Genomic DNA, 22,091 nt, shown 5'->3' on the forward strand with positions numbered 1-22,091 from the left:
TGACTCCCAAACTAGGCGAGTGGCTCCAGCAGATCCCGGGAACAACATCGGAGATCTCTGTCCAGAAGAGCGCAGTCCTGGGAACAGCTAAGATACTGCGCAGGACCCTCAAGCTCCCAGGCCTCTGGTAGAGGACCCGAGCTTGAAGGATAAACCGCCCGTGCTGGGTGTTATATATATATATATATATAAGTATGAATATATATATATGTGTATATATATATATTCATACTTATATTATAAATATTATAAATCAATATTTTACACTTGACAAATGGAAATGTTTAAAATCTATGTAATATCTATGACAATACATGTGAGGTCTTTGAATCCTTCTTCTTCAGTTGTTTAATTGTGCAGAATTAACACCACTTCCTGTTTATGTATGTATCATAACCAGGATCATTCATCAAACAGATGCTTAAATGTCATCATGAAGTGTATAAACAATAAAGAGGCAGCAGGCTGTGAGGTGACAAAGTGTATTTATATAATTTCCCCTCCCCCACACACTCTCACACACATATCTTTAGTTACAGTTGGTGCTCAGTGTTGAGTAAATAATAATAATAACAATAACGATAATAATATAAGCAATTCTTGAAATATAGAGTGATGCACTTTATACAAAATACCCTGGATAGTGTGGAAGTGGAAGTGTGGAGGTTAATGAGAAAAGCTGTGTGACGAGTCGCTGGTTCTGCTTGTTGGTTGCTGTGATGGACACCAGAGGGCGCCCCCAACAACTCTATCAGGTGTGAAGGTTCAGATTTCTGTTCACGTTTACAAAACCAAAACATATTCGGATTCTTTGATTTTCAAAAGCCAGCAGGAGCCACATGTCCACAGTTATTGGGCTTTATTTTATGCGCATGTTTAACAAAGGAAAGCATTCAGAGACAAGGAGATGTTAAACTAGGAGATAACTAACCATCTGAATTAAAAAAAATAACTGCAACAGCCACGAGGTGTATTTCATTTTCATTAAACTGGGCTTAGACAAAAAAGTAGAAAGACCCATCAAATCCATCACTCCATCCATTTACTTAACCATGTATCTAATCCAGGGTCACAGGGGGGTTGAGCCCATCCCAGCTGTCACTGGTCAGAAGGTGGGGTACACCTGGACAGGTGACCAATCCATCACAGAGTAAAGTCCAGGAGTTGTTTGACAGAAATAGAAAAACATTTGTCAGGAAGCTGAGATTAGCTCGTGAAGAAAACACACATCTTTGACATTCCTACTTCTGATGGGAAAACATAACAGGGACGTCAAATGGAGCAAGCTCAAAGCGATGCTCCTGTTTCTTCGCGGTGAGCGACCTGAGCTGCATGCAAAAATCAAAACAAACAAACAAACATTTTGGTTTTGTAAATATGAACAGAAGGTTATTTTGAGCTGCTTCTTGTTTCTGCTGTTTCAAACATCAAGGAGGTTACACAGTTGGCCTGGTTTGTCTGTTTGTTTGTTGTTGGATTGCTTAAAAAAAACAATCAATGGATCTGCATTTAAACTTTACTGACAATTCAGCTTTTGGATAACTTTTGGAGTTGATCCAGATCCGGAGCCAGGAATTTTCGGTGTTCTTTACCACTGGGACAATGGACAAAACTGCACATTTCACATCATCCATCAAAGGAGAGTTTGGGAGGTAACAGCTTGATGCTCTCAAGAAAATTTCACAAAGTAACCCAGAGCAAGAGCCAGATGTCCTTCTGGGTCCAGAGGTTCAAATCACGGATAAAGGAGGGCATGTTTAGCCTTGGCGGTGGTGCACAGTGTTGGGCTGCTGTTTTTGCTTCAGTTGGTATTTTGGTGATTAAATTGTCTGTTTTAAAGATTGTTAAAAAACAGCAGTAAATTACATTTGTGTCTGAGAGACTCAGAGTGAGGTTCACTGAGTGAGGTTTTGCAGTTTCCAAGAAAAAATGCTTGAAAGTCAAAGAGAAAAATGTTCAGCGATCACTTTGTATGTTGGAGACAAATATGAAACCAGGAATGTGCAGAAATGTTGAGTTTGTGGTTAAAATCTTAGATTTTAGTTTAGAGTTTATCTCAGTCTGGCTTCAGTTTAAAGCAGAACATCATCACAGTGCAGAACCAGAGAGACGCCTTTAAAACAGCATGTGATGTTTGTATATACAGTTCATACTCTTTGAAATGCCCAGAGCATCCTTTGGGTGTTTGTTCCTGAAGTGTTTTGGTTGACAGACAGCTGAGGGAATATTTGGCTGAAAGTCTGAACAACAAAACCTGCAAACTGAGGATCTGTAGGAGGATCAACACACGAGGTGAACCTGTCCCACTGCTGTTTCAGGTGTAAAAGTGAGAGAATTTATTTTTTGCCTCTCAATAAAAGTTTACAAATTTAAATCACATTTGTATTCGAGAAGATCAAACCCCAAAATCTGAGCATCATAAGTCATCTTAAAGATTGGAAACATCAGGGAATCGGCTCTGTCTGAAATCAAACCAATCAAACTGTGTTTCACTGGTCATGTGACATGACGGCCATCACAGCAGCTCAACTTTCTTGAATTTTGAGGTCTGGTCTTGGTCTATCAGTTATCAGATATTACAAAGTTTATTTGGGATTATGGATTTATTAAATCAGGAAAGAAATTCATTTTTTATGGCACAAACAGCCATCGTGTTCACATCTGAGTGAAGGCAAACTCTGCATTCACCAAAGAAAACCAAACTTGGAGACAGTTTGAAGAAATTCTATAATTCTCGTTTCCGCTTAAAAAAAAATATTAATCCTACTTTGACTCTAACAAGAAACGTCGAGGTTGGGAAAAAATGAAATAAAATTTTTTTAAAAACTGGCCGATCAAAACGATTGATCAATTTTCTGCCCCCTGATTTATTTGTCCGGCTACTCAAACTAGATGAATGAAACTAAATTTCAAGCTCTGTACGTTAGAATTAAAAGATCTCATAAGTACCTCTGTATAGTTTTACATTATTGCTTCACAGTTATGAGATCAGAGATTAAAAAAAACCAAAAAAAAACCCCCAATCTATCCTGTAGTTATGAGAAGAAAATCCCAAGATTTGCCTCTCCTGTTTCTGGACGTCACCACAGTCGATTTAAAATCACACAATCGAGACGTGACTGAAGAGCAAACTTTCAGCTTTAATTCAGAGGTTTCACGAACAGAACAAAGGAAGGAAACACAGCATTATTCCTAGACTTCCTAATTTTTCAAATATGAAAAAGAATTCTTATATTAAAAATTGCTACTTTGTCAAATTACTGTTGATCCTCTGGAGGATGGTGTAAAAAATGGTTGTAATTCCTAAACAATGAACCTAAATTTGTTCTGAAAGCTCTTGAATTTAAGCACAAAATCTGCATTTCAGTCACTTTTGGTGAAAGCAGAGTGTTTGTGGTCAGAGTCGGAGCGTAACGCTGGATCCTCGCTTCTCCAGCAGTTTGCAGGCTGTCACACGGACATGGTTTTATACAAACAGTCCTAAACACGAGTGCAAAGGCATGCAGCAGTACCCGCCTCCCGGTGCGGCGTCACCCACAAACCCAGGGGACATCACATGATAGAAAAGAGATTACAGCTCTGCATTAGCGAACAAACAGCAGCAGAACACGGTCACCGTTAGTGTTCGTGCGCAGAGCGCTGCTCCCGATGCAGTCAAATATATAAAGGTTACGCATTCATGCTGCTGATGAAGACAAGTGTGTCCGGCGACGGGTTTCAGGAGGATTAAAGGTCCTGTATTCAGACAGGAAGTGGAGTCTTGTGTTTGGTTTGAAGCTGACCTGAAAGAGGATGGACATCAAGTTCTAAAAGTACAGCTGGAAAACATAAATATTGTTTATATTTATATAAACAATATCAGACAAGATCGCACTAGAAGTATGTAAGAAGCTGTTTGAGACACAGTATGTTGCCACTCAGCATCCACCCAGAAACACCTCGGGCATCTTTTGGGGCAGTTTTCCTGAAGTATTATCTAAAGAAACGCAATCTTTAACGGTCACCATGGCATAAAAGCTGCATGTAAAGAATCAGCAGTAAAATCTGATGAATAACACTTAAAGGTTTGCTGACTTTACACGGAAACAAGGTTTTAGAAAAGTAGATAACTTAAACTTCTTCCACCATCTTTGCTGTTACAATTCCTCGCACTCGGTTTGCTGGCGCATTTACCTTCCAAATGTTGTTTTCCTATCATCTTTATCTCTGCCTGTGACCTGCAGTCCTGTTTTTGGTTTTATTCATTTAGTTTATTCAATAAGTTTTTAAAAATTTATGACTTTTCAGGTGTTTTTGGAGTGAATTCGAGAGAATCTGTTCATTAATTACCCGCTGTTAATTCAAACACTGATAGATCGCCACCCGCTGAGGTCACAACACCAGCAGACGCAGCCAGCATCAACAGTCAGAGTTATGTCCTGTACCTTTTTTAGCATGAAACCAAAACAGAACATGAAACTTGGCTCAGGGTGTGAGGTGTCTGAGTTCAGTGACTGACGCTCTGACAGCTTTCATGGACGCTGCTGTTGGGAAGTTCTGGGGAAATGTTTAAAATAAGCTGACTCAACAGGTTTTTAGTCTGTTGTTGTGTTAAATCTTTTTTTAAGTCTTTGAGAAATCTCATCTGCCAGCATCAGTCAACTGAGCCGATAACAGACGGATATATCAGTGCGTCCCTAAAAGCGTTTTCTTCTCCCTGATGAACTTCTGAGCGTCGCTGTCACACTCGGAAAGCTACAAATGAGATAATTTGAACAAAACCCTAAATCTGTTTCATTGCTGTTAAAGAGGTTTGTGTGAAGTTCAGCACCAGACTCTAAAACGCCTGCGAGCTCGTTTTCGTCAGGCTGATGTGTGAACCTGAATACGGGACCTTTAACCGTCTCTGAAGATATTTAAAGTGAGATCTTGCACACTGTGCTGAGTGTTAGTGCTGCATTTGTGTTCATCAGATGAACTAAATTACAATAATCCGTTTTTTAACAGTAGAGCTACTGTCAGTGTGCTTGACAGAGACGAGACAGGGAGAGAAAGAAGGGAGGGGGCAGAGGTGAAACTATCCGGACTCACTGGGCTCTCCTCAGAAGAATGCCCAGTTTAAACCAGCTGCCGGCCCAACAACAGGACCCCGACCCACCTTTTGAGAAGCTGATCTGAGGAGAAACAAATCCAGCGACTTCCTGTTAATGTGTCTGTGTTAAATCTGTCCCACAGACTGTTCAGCTGCTCCGGTTTGACAGAAGAAGAAGGATGCTTTGAGAAAAGAAAACCCCCCCAAAACTGAAACTTTCATCGTCTTTTCATGCTTCAGCCCACGAAACACAAACCAGACGTCCACTTTTATCCTCGCACAGATCCCAGCACGCACAGCCAGTCGAAGTGTGCGTCCCTAATCCTGTCAGATCCTGTTTAAAGGAGTTTTTTCTCCCCGCTCTCTCCGAGTTCTGGCTGATATTAAAAACAGCGTAATACTAAGATTCTTCAAACTCAATAAAATATAAAACTTTAATCATTCAGCCTGCCTGAAGTGCACTCGATAGTATTTCATATTATTTTAGTTCTGGTATTCAGATCGTTCCTTTAATCGAAAAGTTAACTCTTTATTTAATTACCTCTGGGCTGAACCACTGCAGTTAACTGTTGCTGGGTTCTTGAGTGGTTCTAGTGATCATTACACATGTCAAGGTCACTGGATAACTTTTATCATTATTTAAAAAGCAGATTTGAGAGAAAAAAAATGCAGACGGAAATTTTTTTATCCCACATAAAATAAATTTGTGATTAAAATTGGACTCCACATTTTTTTCCTTTGGTTTTGAAAGTGTTTAGATTAATAGACACCAAGTGGTTCCAGCTTCTGTATTAGGACACTTGTCAAAGCAGCCATGACCCTAATTTTAAGGCCTTAAAATCATCCAGATGAAGGAGTTTTTAAAAAAGAACCTCTGTATGGTTCTATTGAAGGGGGAAACTATCCATACAGGTCAAAACTGTTTTTTGTGGCAGGCAGTAAACATGTTTATTTCTGCTCTAAAAGTAGACATTTTAACATGGGTGTCTATGGGGACGGACTCACCGGTGGAGCCGGCCTCAAGTGGCCACTAGAGGAACTGCAGTTTTTCATAACTTAGGTTTTGTCGATTTTGATGATTAGAGAAAAACTCAATTTAAACTGCATACATGAACTGACTTTAAAGGCACCTATACAGCTGAGTCTACCTGCAATGCAAGTGGTGACCTGGAAGAAAGGAAATCGATCAGATTGACGGCTGATGATGGGAGGTGATTAGCGGGAGTGAGCTGGTTTGGAATAGATGGACTGAAGCATGAAAAAAAGTCCCTTAAGAAAGCTGAGATGGGTGTCCTGCTGCTTTAATCAGTTCACACACCTGACCTCGCCGTCATCTCTTTGACTGTCAGGCTCCTCGCTGAGTCACATGACCCTTTTCATCCATACAGCTTCACTTCTGTGGTCCTCTTGCCCCCCGAGTGTCTGTCAAACCTCCCCCTCCACCCTCCTTCAGCTACCACATGTACGTCTTTGTGGTGTCGATCTGACTCCCCCCTGCCTCCTCACCCCTCGCTCCCCCCTCCCTGTCTTCCTCCTCCTCCTTGTCGTCTTTGTCCTTCTCGGTCTCGCTCTCCCACAGCGTGATGAGCGGCGGGTAAAGCTCATTCAGAGGGATGGATGTGGCGTGCTGCATGTACTTCTTCAGTGAGTGGCCGCAGGACTTGTGCTGCTGCACGCGCCGGCCCATGTACACCACCAGCAGCGCCATGATTGACAAAGCGAACATGGAGCCCATGACGGCCGCCAGTGCCACGCTGCTGCGCCGCGACGCCACCAGCTCCACTGAGAAACCCGCCTCTTTAGTGGTGATGTTCAGACAGGAGGTGTGGACGGGACCAGAGGGGAGGGAGGAGGAGGAGGAAGGAGACACAGGGGTAGGGGAGGTTCTAGGAGAGGAAGAAGGAGAGGTGGGGTGAGGAGGAGAGGAGGAGACAGTGAGGCAGACGTGGTACTCAGTGGCAGGAAGGAGATGAGTCAGGTTGTACTCCTGCACGTCAACTGGAACCTGGAGAGGGAGGGGGAGGCAGAGAGGAAAATGTCATTAGTCCATCGAGTGCCTCCTGCTGGGTGTAAACCGAGTGTGATAAGATAGGGTGTTGGTGACAGAGCCCGAACAGGTTGAGCGATTGATGTCAAGTTTATATTATTCGTGTTTCCCACGCCATGCGTCAAACTTAGTTAAAGCTGAGTCAAAATAATCTGTAAATGCAAACTCCTGTGATGGCTTCACGACTTCCAGCAGTAATGTCATTGGGTGATATGTTCACCTTGGCCGTGTAGCTGATCTGAGGGTTGTCAATGTGCACGGTTGCACTGGTCCACCGGGGAAGAGGGACGGGGATGTCATGATGGTTTGAACCCACAGCTGAAGCTCCTCCGCTGGGATATAACTTCCACTCCAACACCACAGACTGGGCGTGAACCACCTGCACATGAAACAAGAAACAGTGAATCACCAGATTCATGGAGGACAAACTGTCTGGAGCATTAGATAGTTTAATAGCAGAAGAATAGAAGGAGGCACTAGAAGAATAAAATATAACCAGAAGAAGTAAAGAAGAAAAACTAGATGAAGTAGAAGCTGAAGAACTAGAAAAAGAATAAATTATAGAAGAAGAAAGGACCAGAAGAAGACCTGAAGAAGAATAACATAACAAACTGGCAGAAGTAGAAAAAAAATAAGAAGTAAGTTTGATGTAAAACTAGATGAATAATTAAAGGAACTAGAAGAACAACTTTAAGAACAAATAGCTAGAAGAAGAACTTATAATAAAAGAACAAGAATAACAAGAAACAAAAGAGGAGTAACTACTCGATGGCAAACATGAAGAAGAGGAAGAAGAACTTGATGAAAATATGGATAAAAATCACACGCTAGAAGAAGAACAAAAGAGAAGAAGATGAAGAACTTGAAGAGGGCGAGAATAATAAGGAGAAGATGCAGAAGATATAGATGAATTAGTGCAAGAACTAGAAAAAGATTAAGAGCTCACAGCATATTTCTAATAACACCTAAACCTGTTCGTATAGCACATGAAGTACAAAACGTACCTTAGCGAGCACCACCAGAGACCCTGCACCACTGGATGAGTTCCCTAACCAGGTCCTGTCTCTGCTGGGGTCATTCCCCCCACCAGACCAAGAGCCGGCATATCCCTGAGAGTCTACAAACACCGAGACACTCTTGGTGTCTGCTCCTTCGATGTTCCAAGCCACACAGGTGTACACACCTGTAAGAGAAGAGCAGCTTTTACGCAACTGAAGGTCCAAATTAAAAATCCACTTTAAACTGAACTGGATTTGAGCCTGCAGCTCAGACTGACCTGCGTCTGATGGCTCTGCGTGTTCGATCACCAGCGCACCAGGATCTGACATCCGATGCTTCTTCTTCCTCCTGCTCAGGCCACGCCCCTCTTCTGATATGATTGGTGAAGCCACCGCCTCTGAGCTCACCTGAGCAGATTCATAATGTCACTCTTTGGTGTCTCTTTACAGGATCATGCAGTTTTTTGGTTCTCACTCATTGCATGAATTTATTTTACTAATTAATTTATTAATACAATATGATGTAAGGGGTGATAGTAATAATACAAGGTTAAATATGGTATACATCAGGTAGTTAAGGAATGGGCACATGCAGTTTTTATTAAATGTACGTTCAGTTTATGCCGGGGCTTTTTTTTCTTAATGATAAATTGTTTGGATAAATAAACCTTTAATTCTATTTCAGATGCTCAAAATTATTGCTTCATGTCATGTGAAGATACTTGTTTTGGGTTAAGAAAACATTTTAGCTGGGGTACACGTACACACAACAGCAGACGTAGACTGTGACAATAGGACGTGGAACACGTAGGCATGAAACACATGACGGACCGGGGAGACAGGATGGAACACAAGTAGAGGAACACAGGAACAGTCAAGGGGGCAAAACACAGACACCACGAAGGGGGTGAGGGAGAGCGAGAGGGGAACAAGTAGCCTAGAGAATGAAGAGAGCACAAGAGGGACATGACAGGCTGGGGAAACGTGGGATAAACATGATAGAGGGGGGAATGTGAAATGGAAGACAAGGGAAACAAGACACAAAGACACACAAACCCAGACACACAGAGGGACACAGAGGACAAAGACTCAGGGGAACCTAATAACCAAGGAGCTAAACAGGATACCCTAGGCAATAAAGAATAAACTCAAGACTAACAAAGTAAACCATAATACAAAAATGACATCAACATACAAGAAAATTCAAAACGGGTCAAATGACCCAGGATGATGACAGTAAGTGACTCCCACGATCCATCAGGGCACAGATGTCAAAGCTGTAAATGTACATGTCAGGAGATTGAGTCACCGTGGTGATTTAAACCCATTTCTAGGTTGTCTCATGCTCTCACGCTGAAGCTGTGTTTGCTGGAGTGAGTCATTTAGTACAATTTAATGTTGCACTTGATTAATGTAGCTCTGTTATCCTGCTATTACGCTAATCGCTAATTATAGAGTGGAACAGACAGAACAGTGGAGATGCAGAGGGAACGACACACTGGGGAGTTTATTCACCACGTCCAGCATGAAGAGGAAGTAACGTGTAATAATCACTGTCTGTTGTGATAACTGATTAACTGAAATCAATGAAGTGAAAATGCTCAAAGCCTTGTGTTTCTCTCTGGGCCTTTGACACACACAAAGATTTCTGCCCACCTTGTCACCATTTGGCGTCACCCAATAGAACTGAGGGGCGGGGTCAGCGTCTGCCCAGCACTCCAGCGTAATTGGCTGCCCTGCGCTGACATTTATGGTCGGGGGGAAGGCGTGAGGAGTTATGTGAGGCAGGCAGCTGTTGGTACCTCCTCCGCCCCATCCAACCGCCACCACCTCCCGCAGCTCCTGACCGATCAGGTGAGGCGGGGAGGAGCAGATGGTGATGGAGGAATCCAGCAGCTTGAGGTGTGATTGGTTGCCAAGGTGAGGCCCCCAGGAGGAGAGGCAGTCGCACCGAAGAGGGTTCGAATGAAGAGAAACCTCCTCAAGAGAATGGAGGGAGGAGAGGAGGTCTCCAGAGAGGAGGCTGAGCTGGTTATTATGGAGGAGGAGAGTCCGGAGGGAGGGCAGGTTACTGAGGGCAGAAGACCGAAAACAAAAGACATTGAATGAGGAAAAAGAAACGAAGAATATGGACAGATAGAAAAGAAAGAAGAGATGAAGAACTAGGAGAATGTGAAGAAGAAGATGAGGAGACAACAGCTGAAGGAGTTACAAATGTACAAAATCTAAAAAAAATAAATAAATCACTTTTACTCATGAAAAACATAACATATGTAAAAATAAAACATAACATCAGTGTGGGGTGGCTCAGAGACAGTTAGACACTCACCTGAAGGCCTGTGGGTCCATGTAAGAGAGGCGTGGGTTGTTGCAGAGCTCCAATTTGGCAAGTTCTGGAAGGTTTTGAAAAGCTGCTCGCTCCACCATCAGCAGGTCCTCCATGTTGTTCAGACTGAAGCCAAACACAACACAGCATTTACTACAACGTGCAACCGGCACAAACTGCACATGATGCACAGGTGGCAGCATCCTAAGGTGAAAAACAAAGCCAGAAAACTCCAACAGCTTGGAACAACATGATCTCTGCTTTGTGTTTTCCAGCCAACCTGAGTTCCTCCAGGTGCTCAAGGTTCTGGAAATCTCCCTGCTGGACTCGGCCAATCGGGTTCCTGTTCAGGTCTAGGAACTTCAGGTTTGGGAGCACGCTCAGAGCATCGCGAGGAACAGACCTGCCATGAGAATGAAATTCACCAATGGCTCCAGTGGCAGAAGGTTATGGAACTGAGACCTTGTTCCTGCAGGACGTTATTTAAGTAGACTTTACTGTCTTAAATGCATAAAGGACAAGAATAGAAGCAATGTGGTGACCAGAGAGCATCGAAAATGGCAACTTGTAGTTGTTGACAGATGAAATAGCCATTATCAAAGGAAAATGGTGATGTGATTGATACGAGTGGTAGTGAAGGATACTGTTGATGTAACAGGGTGGGGGGGAAAGTTGTTTTAAAGGGTTCTCAGCAGTCAGAGCCTTGAATGTCCACTAGTAACACACTTTTAGCTTCAAGGGGATGTACAATGATTAATAACAGGGTCATAGCTAGGTTTAACAGGCTAAGAGAAAGTAAACTAGGGGTCCTGTGCTGACGAACCTGAGCCGGTTGTCGTAGAAAGAGAGGCTCTCCAGGTAGTCCAGGCCCAAGAAAGCAGCAGAGGGAACAGAGGCCAGTCCCATTCCTGCCAGGACCAGGCTGTGGAGGCGAGACAGAGGCAAGAAGTTCTTCTCCTCAAGACCCAGGATAGGGTTTTCCCCAATCATCAGAATCTCCAGGGATGGCAGAGACTCGAACCAGCGACTGTCGATAGCCACCAGATGGTTGGAGTTCAGGTGGAGCCTAGGAGAAACATCAGAGAATAGAGAACTAATTCAGATGAAGCTGAATGGTAGCAACATGACAGGTTTTTGAAAGTTTTGGGGCGGATGTAGTCCCTGAGAGTGACCTAGTGAACCTTTAGGAGGTTTCAAGATCTGATTATATTGGTCTTTGGTGTTTTTTAAATTGCTTTTAATCTTATTTATCTTGCTTCTACCAGTATAGTGAATTTGACATGAACAACGACCAACTTCACATTTGCTGGGCCCAGATCTTCGACAGTTAACATCAGAGATGGATGACTCCTAGATCCAGCCTTCAGATTTTGTCTGCTATGATTCTGTTCTCAGAGAAACCCCCACGTTCTACCTCCTGAGTCCTCACTGAGAAAGGTGTACTGGCTTTAGCTGGCTCTGGTGGTCTTTTTAAGGTTCTATTCATCTCATATGCAGTTCTGATGGTCATCTGCAAGATTCTGGGATAAGTTAACAGTCGAAATGAGGTTTGATAGAAGAAGTGGTGGTGGCGATTACCGCAGCAAGTTGGTGAGGCCGGCAAAGGCTTTGGGTCCGATGGAAGAGATGTGGTTATGGTTGATGTAGAGCTCTTCCAGACTGGAGAGGTTCCTCAGACAGAAGTCCTCCAGCTCCTCAATGTGGTTCTCCTCCAGGTACAGAGTCACCAGGCGGCCAAGAGAGGACAGGCCCATGGAGCCCACCTGAACAAACAAGAAGAGAAATTATTTCGGTATGAAGCTGACTTAGAGCGGATTATCAAGTTGGACCAGGATGGAGATAAATGTAAACCACATTTTTTCACTTCATTTACAAGTTGTAAGCAAAATCCGTCATCTGGTGTAAAGATTTTCTCAAATCAAACATGCAGAGCTACCCACTGCGCCGAACCCCGTGTGAATATGTAGCAGCTGAAAGTAGCTTTCATCCAGCTGTTACTGACATCTGTATCCTGCTGTTCAACAAGACTGTGGATAAATATTGAGAATAGAGAAGCACATACCTGTGTGAAGTGGTTCTGAGACAGGTCGAGCTCTGTCAGGTTGGTCAGACTCTGCAGTTCAGTAGTTATAGAGGAGATGTTGTTACTCTGCAGCAGCAGCACCTGAAAGGAATGATGAAAAATCACATTCAGAATATATTAACAACATAATGACTGGTCAGTCTTTCAACTGGCTCATTAGAGTCAGGTCAGAGTCAGAACCCCAGTTTATGTTAATGTATGCAGGGTCTCATTAGTCAAGAACATCCAGAAAATACTCTCCTTTTGATTCAATCCCAAAGCGATGCTCTCTGCAGGCATGAACTGAGAAAGACGCTACCTTGTTCTTTGGGTTCATGAACTAGAGCAGATGTAACAATCAAATTTCACAATAAATCTCTGTCATCTTTGTAAGTAGTTCGGTGTTGTCTGATCCTTGTGTGCCTGCAGACACCCCTGAGGGTCAAAAGCACAACCATACACTATATATAGTGATGGGTTTGAAAGGTATGTAGGCCAGAAAAGTGAATCCAGTGCATGAATGCCTCAAACCTGCTAACAGCCAGCAAGGAGGGTGGGGGGTGGGGTTCCTCTGGTTGCCATTGAAAAATTGATAGAAGTCTGGGAAATGAGCCTATTGCTCCCCTGCTCTATTACCACTGTAAAAATGTTCCTGATGAGTTTATGGTCTGACTTGCTCAAAGTCTCATGCTTTATTTTGGGTAAATGATGGTCCCGAATAGAGCCAAAAAAGGATAGAGCAGCGTTTGCTTTGGGTTTGCATTCCGTGACTGACAGCCACTTCTCACATTGTTTAGCCCATGACTCAAGAAGGAATCTGAGTGTGTTACTAATATTTCTCAGCAATAAGTGAACCAAGCTGCTTCACATTTTAGCCTAAAAGTTGTTTTTTGTTACATTTTGTTACATTTTTACGACACTGTTGTATGAGCAGGCTTTTAAATTGAAGGCAAGCTAGAGACATAATACATAATAAGAAATGTATTGTAAAAGCTCATTTTTAGGCCCTGCATGGAGGTCCATCCATGCAGGGCTGTTACCTGCGTATCAGCAGAGATGTTGGCTGGTACTCTCTGCAGATGGAGTTCATTGCAGTCGACTGTCCTGGCCTGGTGATGCACAGACTGTGGGGTGTACCACGGTCGTGTCTCACATACACACTGCAGAGGGCACAGCACAGCGCCACCTGGAGGAAACACACACATGCACCAGGGCTCTGTTTAAACAACATCTGCGGATCATTATGTCCATTTGCATCCTTTATGCTAATCTTTACCTTGGCTGGTCCCGCTCATTTCAGCACACGCTGATGCTATGACCAGGGAGAGGAGGAGAATGGAGAGAACTTCAGATCCCATGATGCACTGGGCTGTGGCGCAGGATAAATAGTGATGACACGTGCCTCCAGAAGGCTGGTCGGAGTTTCATCTACACAAATACTGAAAAAGTAAAGGATAGAATATTTTTTTAAAAAGAATTTACTCTGTTGAAGTTGCTGCTAGCAGATACAGTTAATCATTAGTTAGCCTAGCTTAGTATTTAATTAAATGTCTCTAAAGAAGTTGAGTAAGTGGAAACACCTGGATTGATTATGTTGTAACAGCAGAAATGTGGAACCGTCACAGACCAAGTTCCTTTAGTGGCCACTTGAAAATCAGAATCCTTTATTAATGCCTGAGGGAAGTACGTGGTCACAGAGACAGTATACTGACTAACCTAAATTAAACAATACAATATATTACAAAGTTACAAAATACAACAAAACAGCTCAAATATATACAAATTATAAATAAATTAAATATATATGGTTGAAACTGAGGTGCCCCTCTTATCAAACTGCAAAACTTTATTTTCTCTGTAGAGGATGTGTAAATATAAAGGGTGTAAAGCTATTACAGTGTGTACTGTGCTTTAGATGGAGGAGCTGTACAGGAATGATTTCCTGTGTCGTTCAGTGGTGCATTATGGGTAATCTCAGTCTCTTTGAGTGATTTGTAGTTGCATTTATTAAAATGTATCTGTACAGTTTATGCACAGGTACATTTGTCACTAGTAAACCAAACTTACTAGTGGCAGATGATAACTTATATGATGATAACTCTCTACCCTACCACGTTCCTAAAAAATAGGAACGTGGTTTATTCAAGCATCAGTTAAAACTGATGCTTGAATAAACCAGTCGGCGGCATCATGTTGGCTAAGCCAGTGTTTTGTTTACAGCTTGTGACACACATTCGCAAACAAACATAAATATTTCATTAGCAGGAACTGTGTCAAACTCATGTTGCAGCATCCATCAACACACAGCAGCAATTAATCTGACAACGCAGAGGAGAGGAGGGGGCAGCGGCCTGGTGACACATAGGATCAAATCGAAGTGTGTCTGCAGCCGACCAGCCAATCCCAAAACACACACTCGCTCCTGTTTCCAACACTTCTGAGGACATTAAACTCTCTCACGCTCATTCACTGGGGCCACAAGTACTCTTTGTTTTACTCTATAGTTTTATTGCACAAGTTCCAGCTCTGGTCTTCATTATTTTTCTCTATTATATTTTATACATTTGTTTGCAAAGAAACCACTGAGGTTGTTTTTGCATGTTTTTATGCAAAGTAGCTGCTCTGACATTGCACTGAGATGAACAGAATAGGATAAAAGAGCCATCAATATATCGGTCTAATTTAAAATGAAACCAAAATCAGGTCTTCAAATTAAAATGTCCTCAATGTGAAGAAGTTGAGTCCCCACAACATGAGTTATACAAGAACACACACACACAGACACACACACAGCCTCTGTTAATGTAACCAGACAGCCGTGCTGCTGTTGATGTTGTTGTTGTTGCACACACACACGCACAGCGGGATAGGAAATGGGGACACCTTGCCTCTGGTGCCATGGCAACCAGCCAGGAAGTGACATAGCAGGACAAAGGGGAGGGATTGACCTCTGTGCCGCCCCCTGATTGGTCCAGTTGGTTCTCACTGTGTCCCAAATCCACACGGAATACAATCACATGCACTTTATGTGTGTAACATGGACTAATGTTTGTATTTATCATATATGAAACCTTCAATTCTCTAGTTATTTATTTATTTGCTCAACTGGAATGATTTTGTAAACTTGGAAAACTGCACTAAAATAAAAATACAGAGAAAATGTCCTTAGTTGTAGCATTTCTTAGTTTGGTAAAAAAAAATTTATTCCAACTTGCCTGATGAGGCCATGATGGACATGTTTATTGAGACTGCAAGACTGTGAGTCAACGGCTATCAGAAAGTTATGTTTTTACTGTAATTGCTGTCCTGATTTTCCTAAATCTTCCATCTTATATATGCCATCCATACTATAATAATTAAAAGACTAAAATTAATACTGAAACTAATTAAAACAAAACATTTTCAAAAAGCAAAAACAAAACTGAATTAAAAATAAGATGTTAAAATGGCATTAAAATAAAACAAAGTTAAAAATTACAATTTTTTCTCCCATCGAGTCCTATAATACTGAACGCCTTTTCAGCTGCCTGCTAGCTTTTAGAAAGAACGCACCATTATCACACTTCCATGTAGCCCTCAGTTTTCATACCTGGAAGCTACTTCAATTTTCACATACAGCCCATCATTCAGTTGTACTGAAATCATTCTAAGAAGTCATCTTATTTTCAAGTTCAGCTCATACTCCCCAGTTCTACGCTCCTTTCCTAATGTGGTCGCGTCTGCTTAAAAATAAACAAACAGGACAAAAAGGAAAAACTCGACTCTTTAAAACAGTGGATTCAAACAGTGTGTGTGTTTCTGTGGCAGGCTGATATGAAGCACGGCTGGTAGGTTGGACACAAAATAATCCTCTACCTGCTGTCCTCCCCTGAGGCAGCATGCACATCATTTAAAAAAATAAATAAATAAATCATCAGAGAGATGAATGAACACAGAAAATCAGCTTGAACATCATGGGAAATACTACAAGGGGCTCTGGTTAGTTCACTATATCAAAGAACTTTGGGTCCTATGGAGCTGTAGACCAAAAATACACATTTTGGGAAGGGTAAACATTTATTTCTGGTAACTTCCTTCATGCTGTGGACTGATTTAATTGTGCTTCTGTGCCTAAATTGAAGTTATTGTGCCAACATTTTCAAAATTCTTGATTAACCAATAAGTATGAATTAGCAGGACACTATTATTTTATGGATAATATGAGCTTTCCTGTGAGAAAAACAGAAGAAAATGCCATTTTATTTCTCTTTGGTCATATTATTGATACCATGTTCTTTCTTATTACTGTCTTTCATAGTCTAAAAGCTGGTGTAAACAATTAATTTAGCAATTTAGCTTAATTTTGTGCCACTCTATGTGCCCTGGGCTGAATATCAGCCAATTAATGTGCAATAGTATTATCAGTAAAAGGAAAGGATTCTCTAATAACAGCCGGGCAGTCTAGCATCTGTGGTTAGTTCATGTCTGTATTAAGCTTTCAGGTTGTTTTTGCAGTAATTCTCATAATACCCCAAATAAATGCTGACTTTGGAAGTCAGTCGTGTTTTCAGTCCGCTGCTGGTTCATAATAATACACTCCAAACAGCAATGATTGTCTGTGGCTTTCTGCCTTTTAATAAGCTTTTTGTGAGGATATAATGTGCAGTGAGTCAGACAGCAGAGCTACTGGGACAAAAAGTGCACAGGGGGGTGGGGCAGATTTGCCACTAGTTCGTTAGCATATTATTAAATATCGCTCATTAAGTTTAAAGGTTTGTGGATGAATTTGCGATGAACGCATCAAACCTGAACACAGCACGGTAAGAACATGTCAGCATTTGTCTGACAGATCGTTCAAATGTCTGAACCTCCTCACTTCTGGTTAGTGACAGACCAGAGGAGGTTCGTCTCTCTGCTCCAACATCTGAACACCCCCCCACCCCTTTGCTGTTGAGCAGATGGAATATTGATGAGCTGATATTAATTATTTAAGCGGCTGTGAGTGCCTCATTTACTGTCCTTCTCTACAGGCTGTGATTGGAGGAAAGCAAGAGATGCTGGCTAATTAACTGTGACACACACACACACACACGTTTGTATGTCTGCCTTTGTAAGGACCATCACAAACATAATGCCAATCCGGGACCCTCTGCCTGATTTTAGCTAAACAAATGTTTAAACACTCAGATAGGATTTAAAAGGTCTGACTCTTGTTCTAATGTTCCAACAAATGTCCCATTTTAAAAAAATGTCCTCACTTTTCACAGATGTTATTATTTTGTGAACATCTATTAACGTTTTTAAGAAAATGTCCCCATTTTGTATAAAGTTTCTCACTTTTAGAAATGTGCTAAATGCTGTTGGGGTTGAACTCAAAAAAGTAGTAAATAATACATTACCTTACTTAATTACTCCATAAATGAACTACTTTGTTGCAGTACCTCCTACATTGCTTTGTAACATGTCCTGAGATATATTACACTACAGCTACCATTTAACAATAAAAACGTTGTGCAACATTCCTGCACGCTGATATAACTTCCTATCCTAATGACAACACACGAGATCTTTCTTGTCGTGTTTAAGTATGAACCCAAAGCTTAAAATCAGCCTGAAGAGCATTTCACAGAAATTAAGGTTACAATGCTTCATGCCTGACTGTGCATCACTGCTTTTATTACCTGTGTGAAAAAGTGATTGCCCCCTAAACCTAATAACTGGTTGGGTCACAACTGATGATTAAGCATTGAAGATAACTGGCAATGATTCTTTCACAGCGCTGTGGAGGAATGTTGGCCCACTCATCTGTGCATGATTGTTGTAATGAATTTTATAAAGAACTCTGAATTTCCAACCCATTCAGGAATGCACTGTTAATGACTTGACTGGTTAAGTAAGGGTTAATGTGAGATTTAAAAGAGATTTAAAAAGTAAAAACCTTTTAGTCCTCTTCCCCTCAATCCCTAGCCACAGCAGACTGATGCCCCTCCTTCACTGTGGATCTTGCAGGGGTTTCTTCCTGTTAGAAGGATTTTTTTCTTTCCCACTGTTGCCAGATGCTAACTCTTATACTGCAGCAAGACGACTGGTGTTGTGATTTTGGACTAAAGAAAATAATATGAATAAATTTTAAGTGAATTGCTTAATTAAAACTTGTAAATGTACTAATCTTGCAAAAAAATAATCAAATAATGGGCTAATCAGCTGTCATTTGAGCTCTAGAGTGAATATCACTTTTACATTTAACTACTATACCAATAAACTATTACCAAAATTTGCCATTTTGTCTCTCTGTTGGTCATCGTGGCTTGAGCTGAAGTAAACCTGCCACGGCCTGTTAAGGCCCGAGTTTGAGCTCTTAGGAAGTCCTCAAAGCCATAGATTTGTCATAATAGTCAACCTAATTTTGAAGTGCCTTAAACCTGCATTCTCTTTAACAGCCAGTAGGAGGCAGCACATCTGGTTGCATCAAAGTTTATGGACACTCGGCTCCTTCGATGAGTGACCTCACGGATCAGTCAGGTTGTTCTGATTAAATTATAAAGTTCAGTTTATAATTGAAACTGAAATTGAACTGAAACATCTCACGTTTTAAAGTTTTGGTCATTCTCCAGATTAAGAAAGCAGGATTATGTAGAGTATGAATATTAGCTCATGGTGTTTCACTCAGAAATTGTTACATAACGAGTGTGTGAGTTGGTCTCAGTCAGACCCACCCACTTGCTCACAATGTCTCATCCCAAACTCCAAGACGGTGATGCTTCACTAGTTTTCATAATCACAGGAAGCCATAACTGTAACTGAATATGCATTTTGATTAATTCTTCTGCACTGCTGCAGGGACTTTTCAGTGTCTCTCGGTTAAATTCATCTGCTCTACAACCACAAAGAGACACAAAACAACCACAAAGGGACGGATTAACCTGTCTGAATCACTGCGAGCGTGTTGCTGCAGTCGTTCTGTGGAAAATAAACCTGAGGGTTAACTGAGAGTCGAAGAGGTAAGAGGTGATTACATAAAGCTGAGTCGGTGTTGCTGTGGAAACCTTGTGGATGTGAAACCAAGTCGACTGAAGTGCAGAAACTCTCTGACCTACTTTCATTCAGAAAAATCTATTATGCAACAATAAGTCAAGTCATCCTCCTTTCTGTCTGAATCTGCATCAAGATGCCAGAGGTTCACGTCTCCCGAGGAAGATGAGACGAGGGAGCTTCGTTTTAGACGGATGATGACGACTATATAGATGGATTTTGATTAAAAGCTGCACAAAAAGCCAGAAAGTAGTTGCTGCTGGCCCGACACTGAAACGCCAGTCTGACTAAAAAGAAAAGAAGAGTTGCCACTGACGGGTAAAACATTTACACGAGATATCTATAATAAACTTAAATAGCTCGAAAAAATTAGTGTTTTGTTTCATCTTTAGGGAATTAATTAGACTGAAAATACACATGCAAGGAGATGGAGTGAGACTCTGTAACCAGAACTGAACAAAATCATTACAAAATTACTGTTAATGACATCAAATCTACATTATAAACCCAGTAAATATTTTACTTTAAGTGGTGCAACATCCTTACCCACAACACAATAAATTATACAAACCTAATTAAAACAAAAGAATGACTAAAGTCTTAAAGCAGCACCACAAAAACTGCACACCTGGCCCACACTCAAACTGCTACCCTGAAAGTGAACCCACGAGCCCGAACGCCAATAAAACACTGGGGGCGGAGTCAAAAGAACCCCAAGAAACACAAAATCCAACAAACAAAACTCCAATCTAATAAAAAGGAACCGGAGGAAAGAGGGAGAGCAAACTACACATACAGGTGAGACACAGGTGGAAACAAACAGGTGATACTAATAAAGGTGTGGAAGATGATAAAAAGCAGGAAAAAGAACAACTGTAAAAACAAACACAACAAAAATACCAGTGACCATAACACCAAGTCTTAAAACTTTGTCAATCAGCCCATAAAAAGTGCAGACGGATCAAAGCAGCAAACACAGTTTATTAATACATCTGCAAGAACATCTGGAATAATAATGTTGATAAAAATGTGGAGGCATTGCAGACCGAGCGTCAACCTCACGGGCTGAAAGACGAAACTGCGGCTTCATAAAATCACTGAACCAGGCCTCTCAACCATGTTTGTACTGCTGGAACATTTTTTAAATGAGAAGTCCTGACAATTTCCATCTTTTATATACAGTCTTTGGATAGCCAGGAACAGGGTTTCTTCAAAAACACTCTTTCTACTCATTTTATAGCAAAGACTACAGTTCCCATGATCCCTGAATAAACTGGACTTTTGCTTCGAAACCCAAACTTCATAAAATGATTGTGTAGCACAATCAAGAGACAACAAGAATAACACACCTGTATAAACTTTAAAAAGACACTAAATTAGACCCGATTTTTTTGTAAGTAGTTTTGATTTCATGTTTTATATCTAAAACTCTTAAAGTTAAAAAATTAACAATGCCTGAAGACTGAAGTTGACTTTTCCTGCACAGTGCAGTAAACACAGAGACCGATTAGAGTCCCGTTCGTCTTTTCTCTCTTTATCGCTCAGTGTCATCAGCATCGAGCTGCATTTCGGCTCATTTAGGAACAAGGCTCGTGTTTCACAGTAGCGACTCTTTTTCTTTATGAAAATAAAGAAATGCTAAACTTTGAGGTGAGTACCCGAGATAAAACCCCGGGTTTGATTCATGATTCGTCCCTCCGTCTGTGGTGTCCCTGCAGAGCTCCGTGCTCCAGTAATGACAGACGCCCATGTTCTCACCTTGCTCCTCCGCCTGCTGCTCCTCCTGCTCCCAGCCGCAGCTGCAGACACAGCCCGGGGCAGAGCCTCACAGAGCCGGGCAGAGCCTCACAGAGCCCGGGCAGAATGAGTCCGGTAGAAGCGGGCGGTTCTCCGGTCCGCTGATGTTTTGGTGATCCAGATGAGGGCGGGCCGAGTCCTGCTGCTGCTGGCGCTTTTATCTTAAGGATCCCTCCCTCTCTCCCTCCTGTCCTCTGTCAGGTCCGCGGCAGCTGACTTCCCATCAGCCAATGGGATTTATAGGCCACTGGACGAGGGACCAATCAGGGCGCTCGGATGCTACACAGAAGCGCTGGAGGAGGAGGAGGGTGAACGATGATGATGAGGAGGAAGGGGAGGGTGGGTATCTTCTGACATGACGTAATGCTCCAGATTCACCTAATGACTGAGAGTCTGCGCTCCCCTTGTTATCTCTCTCTACTTCGCTTCTTCTTCTTCTGTGGTGTCTCCGTGGTGCTGTCTGATCTGAGGCACGAACCAGCAGAAAGTTTAAACAGGAAGTTTGAAACTTCACAAGTCAAAATGTCTTCAGTCACACATCAGAAGCAAAGAGTTTACTGTTAAACAGAGACTATCTAAGCATGATGTCAGTGCTTTATAGCTTACATCGCACGTCACCTCTTTTTTATTGGGACATTTCATGGAAATTCAATCAGTGCCTATAAATATAAACTAAATACACTAAAATTAAAAAGTTTTAGTTTTAGTGAACAACAATGTAACAACATATTGCTTCATTTCCTCCATAAAACAAAACAATTTGGGGGCTTTGTTTGTAT

The 22,091-nt window shown here is 41.8% G+C and overlaps 1 protein-coding gene across 1 annotated transcript; it reads right to left on the reverse strand.

Annotated features, from left to right (window-relative positions):
- Positions 1 to 466: 466 nt before the first annotated feature.
- Positions 467 to 21,477, reverse strand: si:ch211-180f4.1 (uncharacterized protein LOC100144405 homolog). Its single transcript, XM_063463263.1, has 13 exons — positions 21,274 to 21,477; positions 13,781 to 13,943; positions 13,545 to 13,690; positions 12,505 to 12,606; positions 12,021 to 12,205; positions 11,266 to 11,508; positions 10,723 to 10,845; positions 10,446 to 10,568; positions 9,773 to 10,187; positions 8,395 to 8,524; positions 8,123 to 8,301; positions 7,339 to 7,497; positions 467 to 7,076 (listed from the first exon to the last, which is right to left on the reverse strand). Exons 2-13 carry the CDS (start codon positions 13,860 to 13,862, stop codon positions 6,525 to 6,527), a joined length of 2,439 nt encoding a protein of 812 aa, XP_063319333.1. The 5' UTR covers positions 13,863 to 13,943; positions 21,274 to 21,477; the 3' UTR covers positions 467 to 6,524.
- Positions 21,478 to 22,091: the final 614 nt, after the last annotated feature.

Source organism: Pelmatolapia mariae, linkage group LG20 (assembly GCF_036321145.2).
Source record: "Pelmatolapia mariae isolate MD_Pm_ZW linkage group LG20, Pm_UMD_F_2, whole genome shotgun sequence".
Taxonomy (NCBI): Eukaryota; Metazoa; Chordata; class Actinopteri; order Cichliformes; family Cichlidae; genus Pelmatolapia; species Pelmatolapia mariae.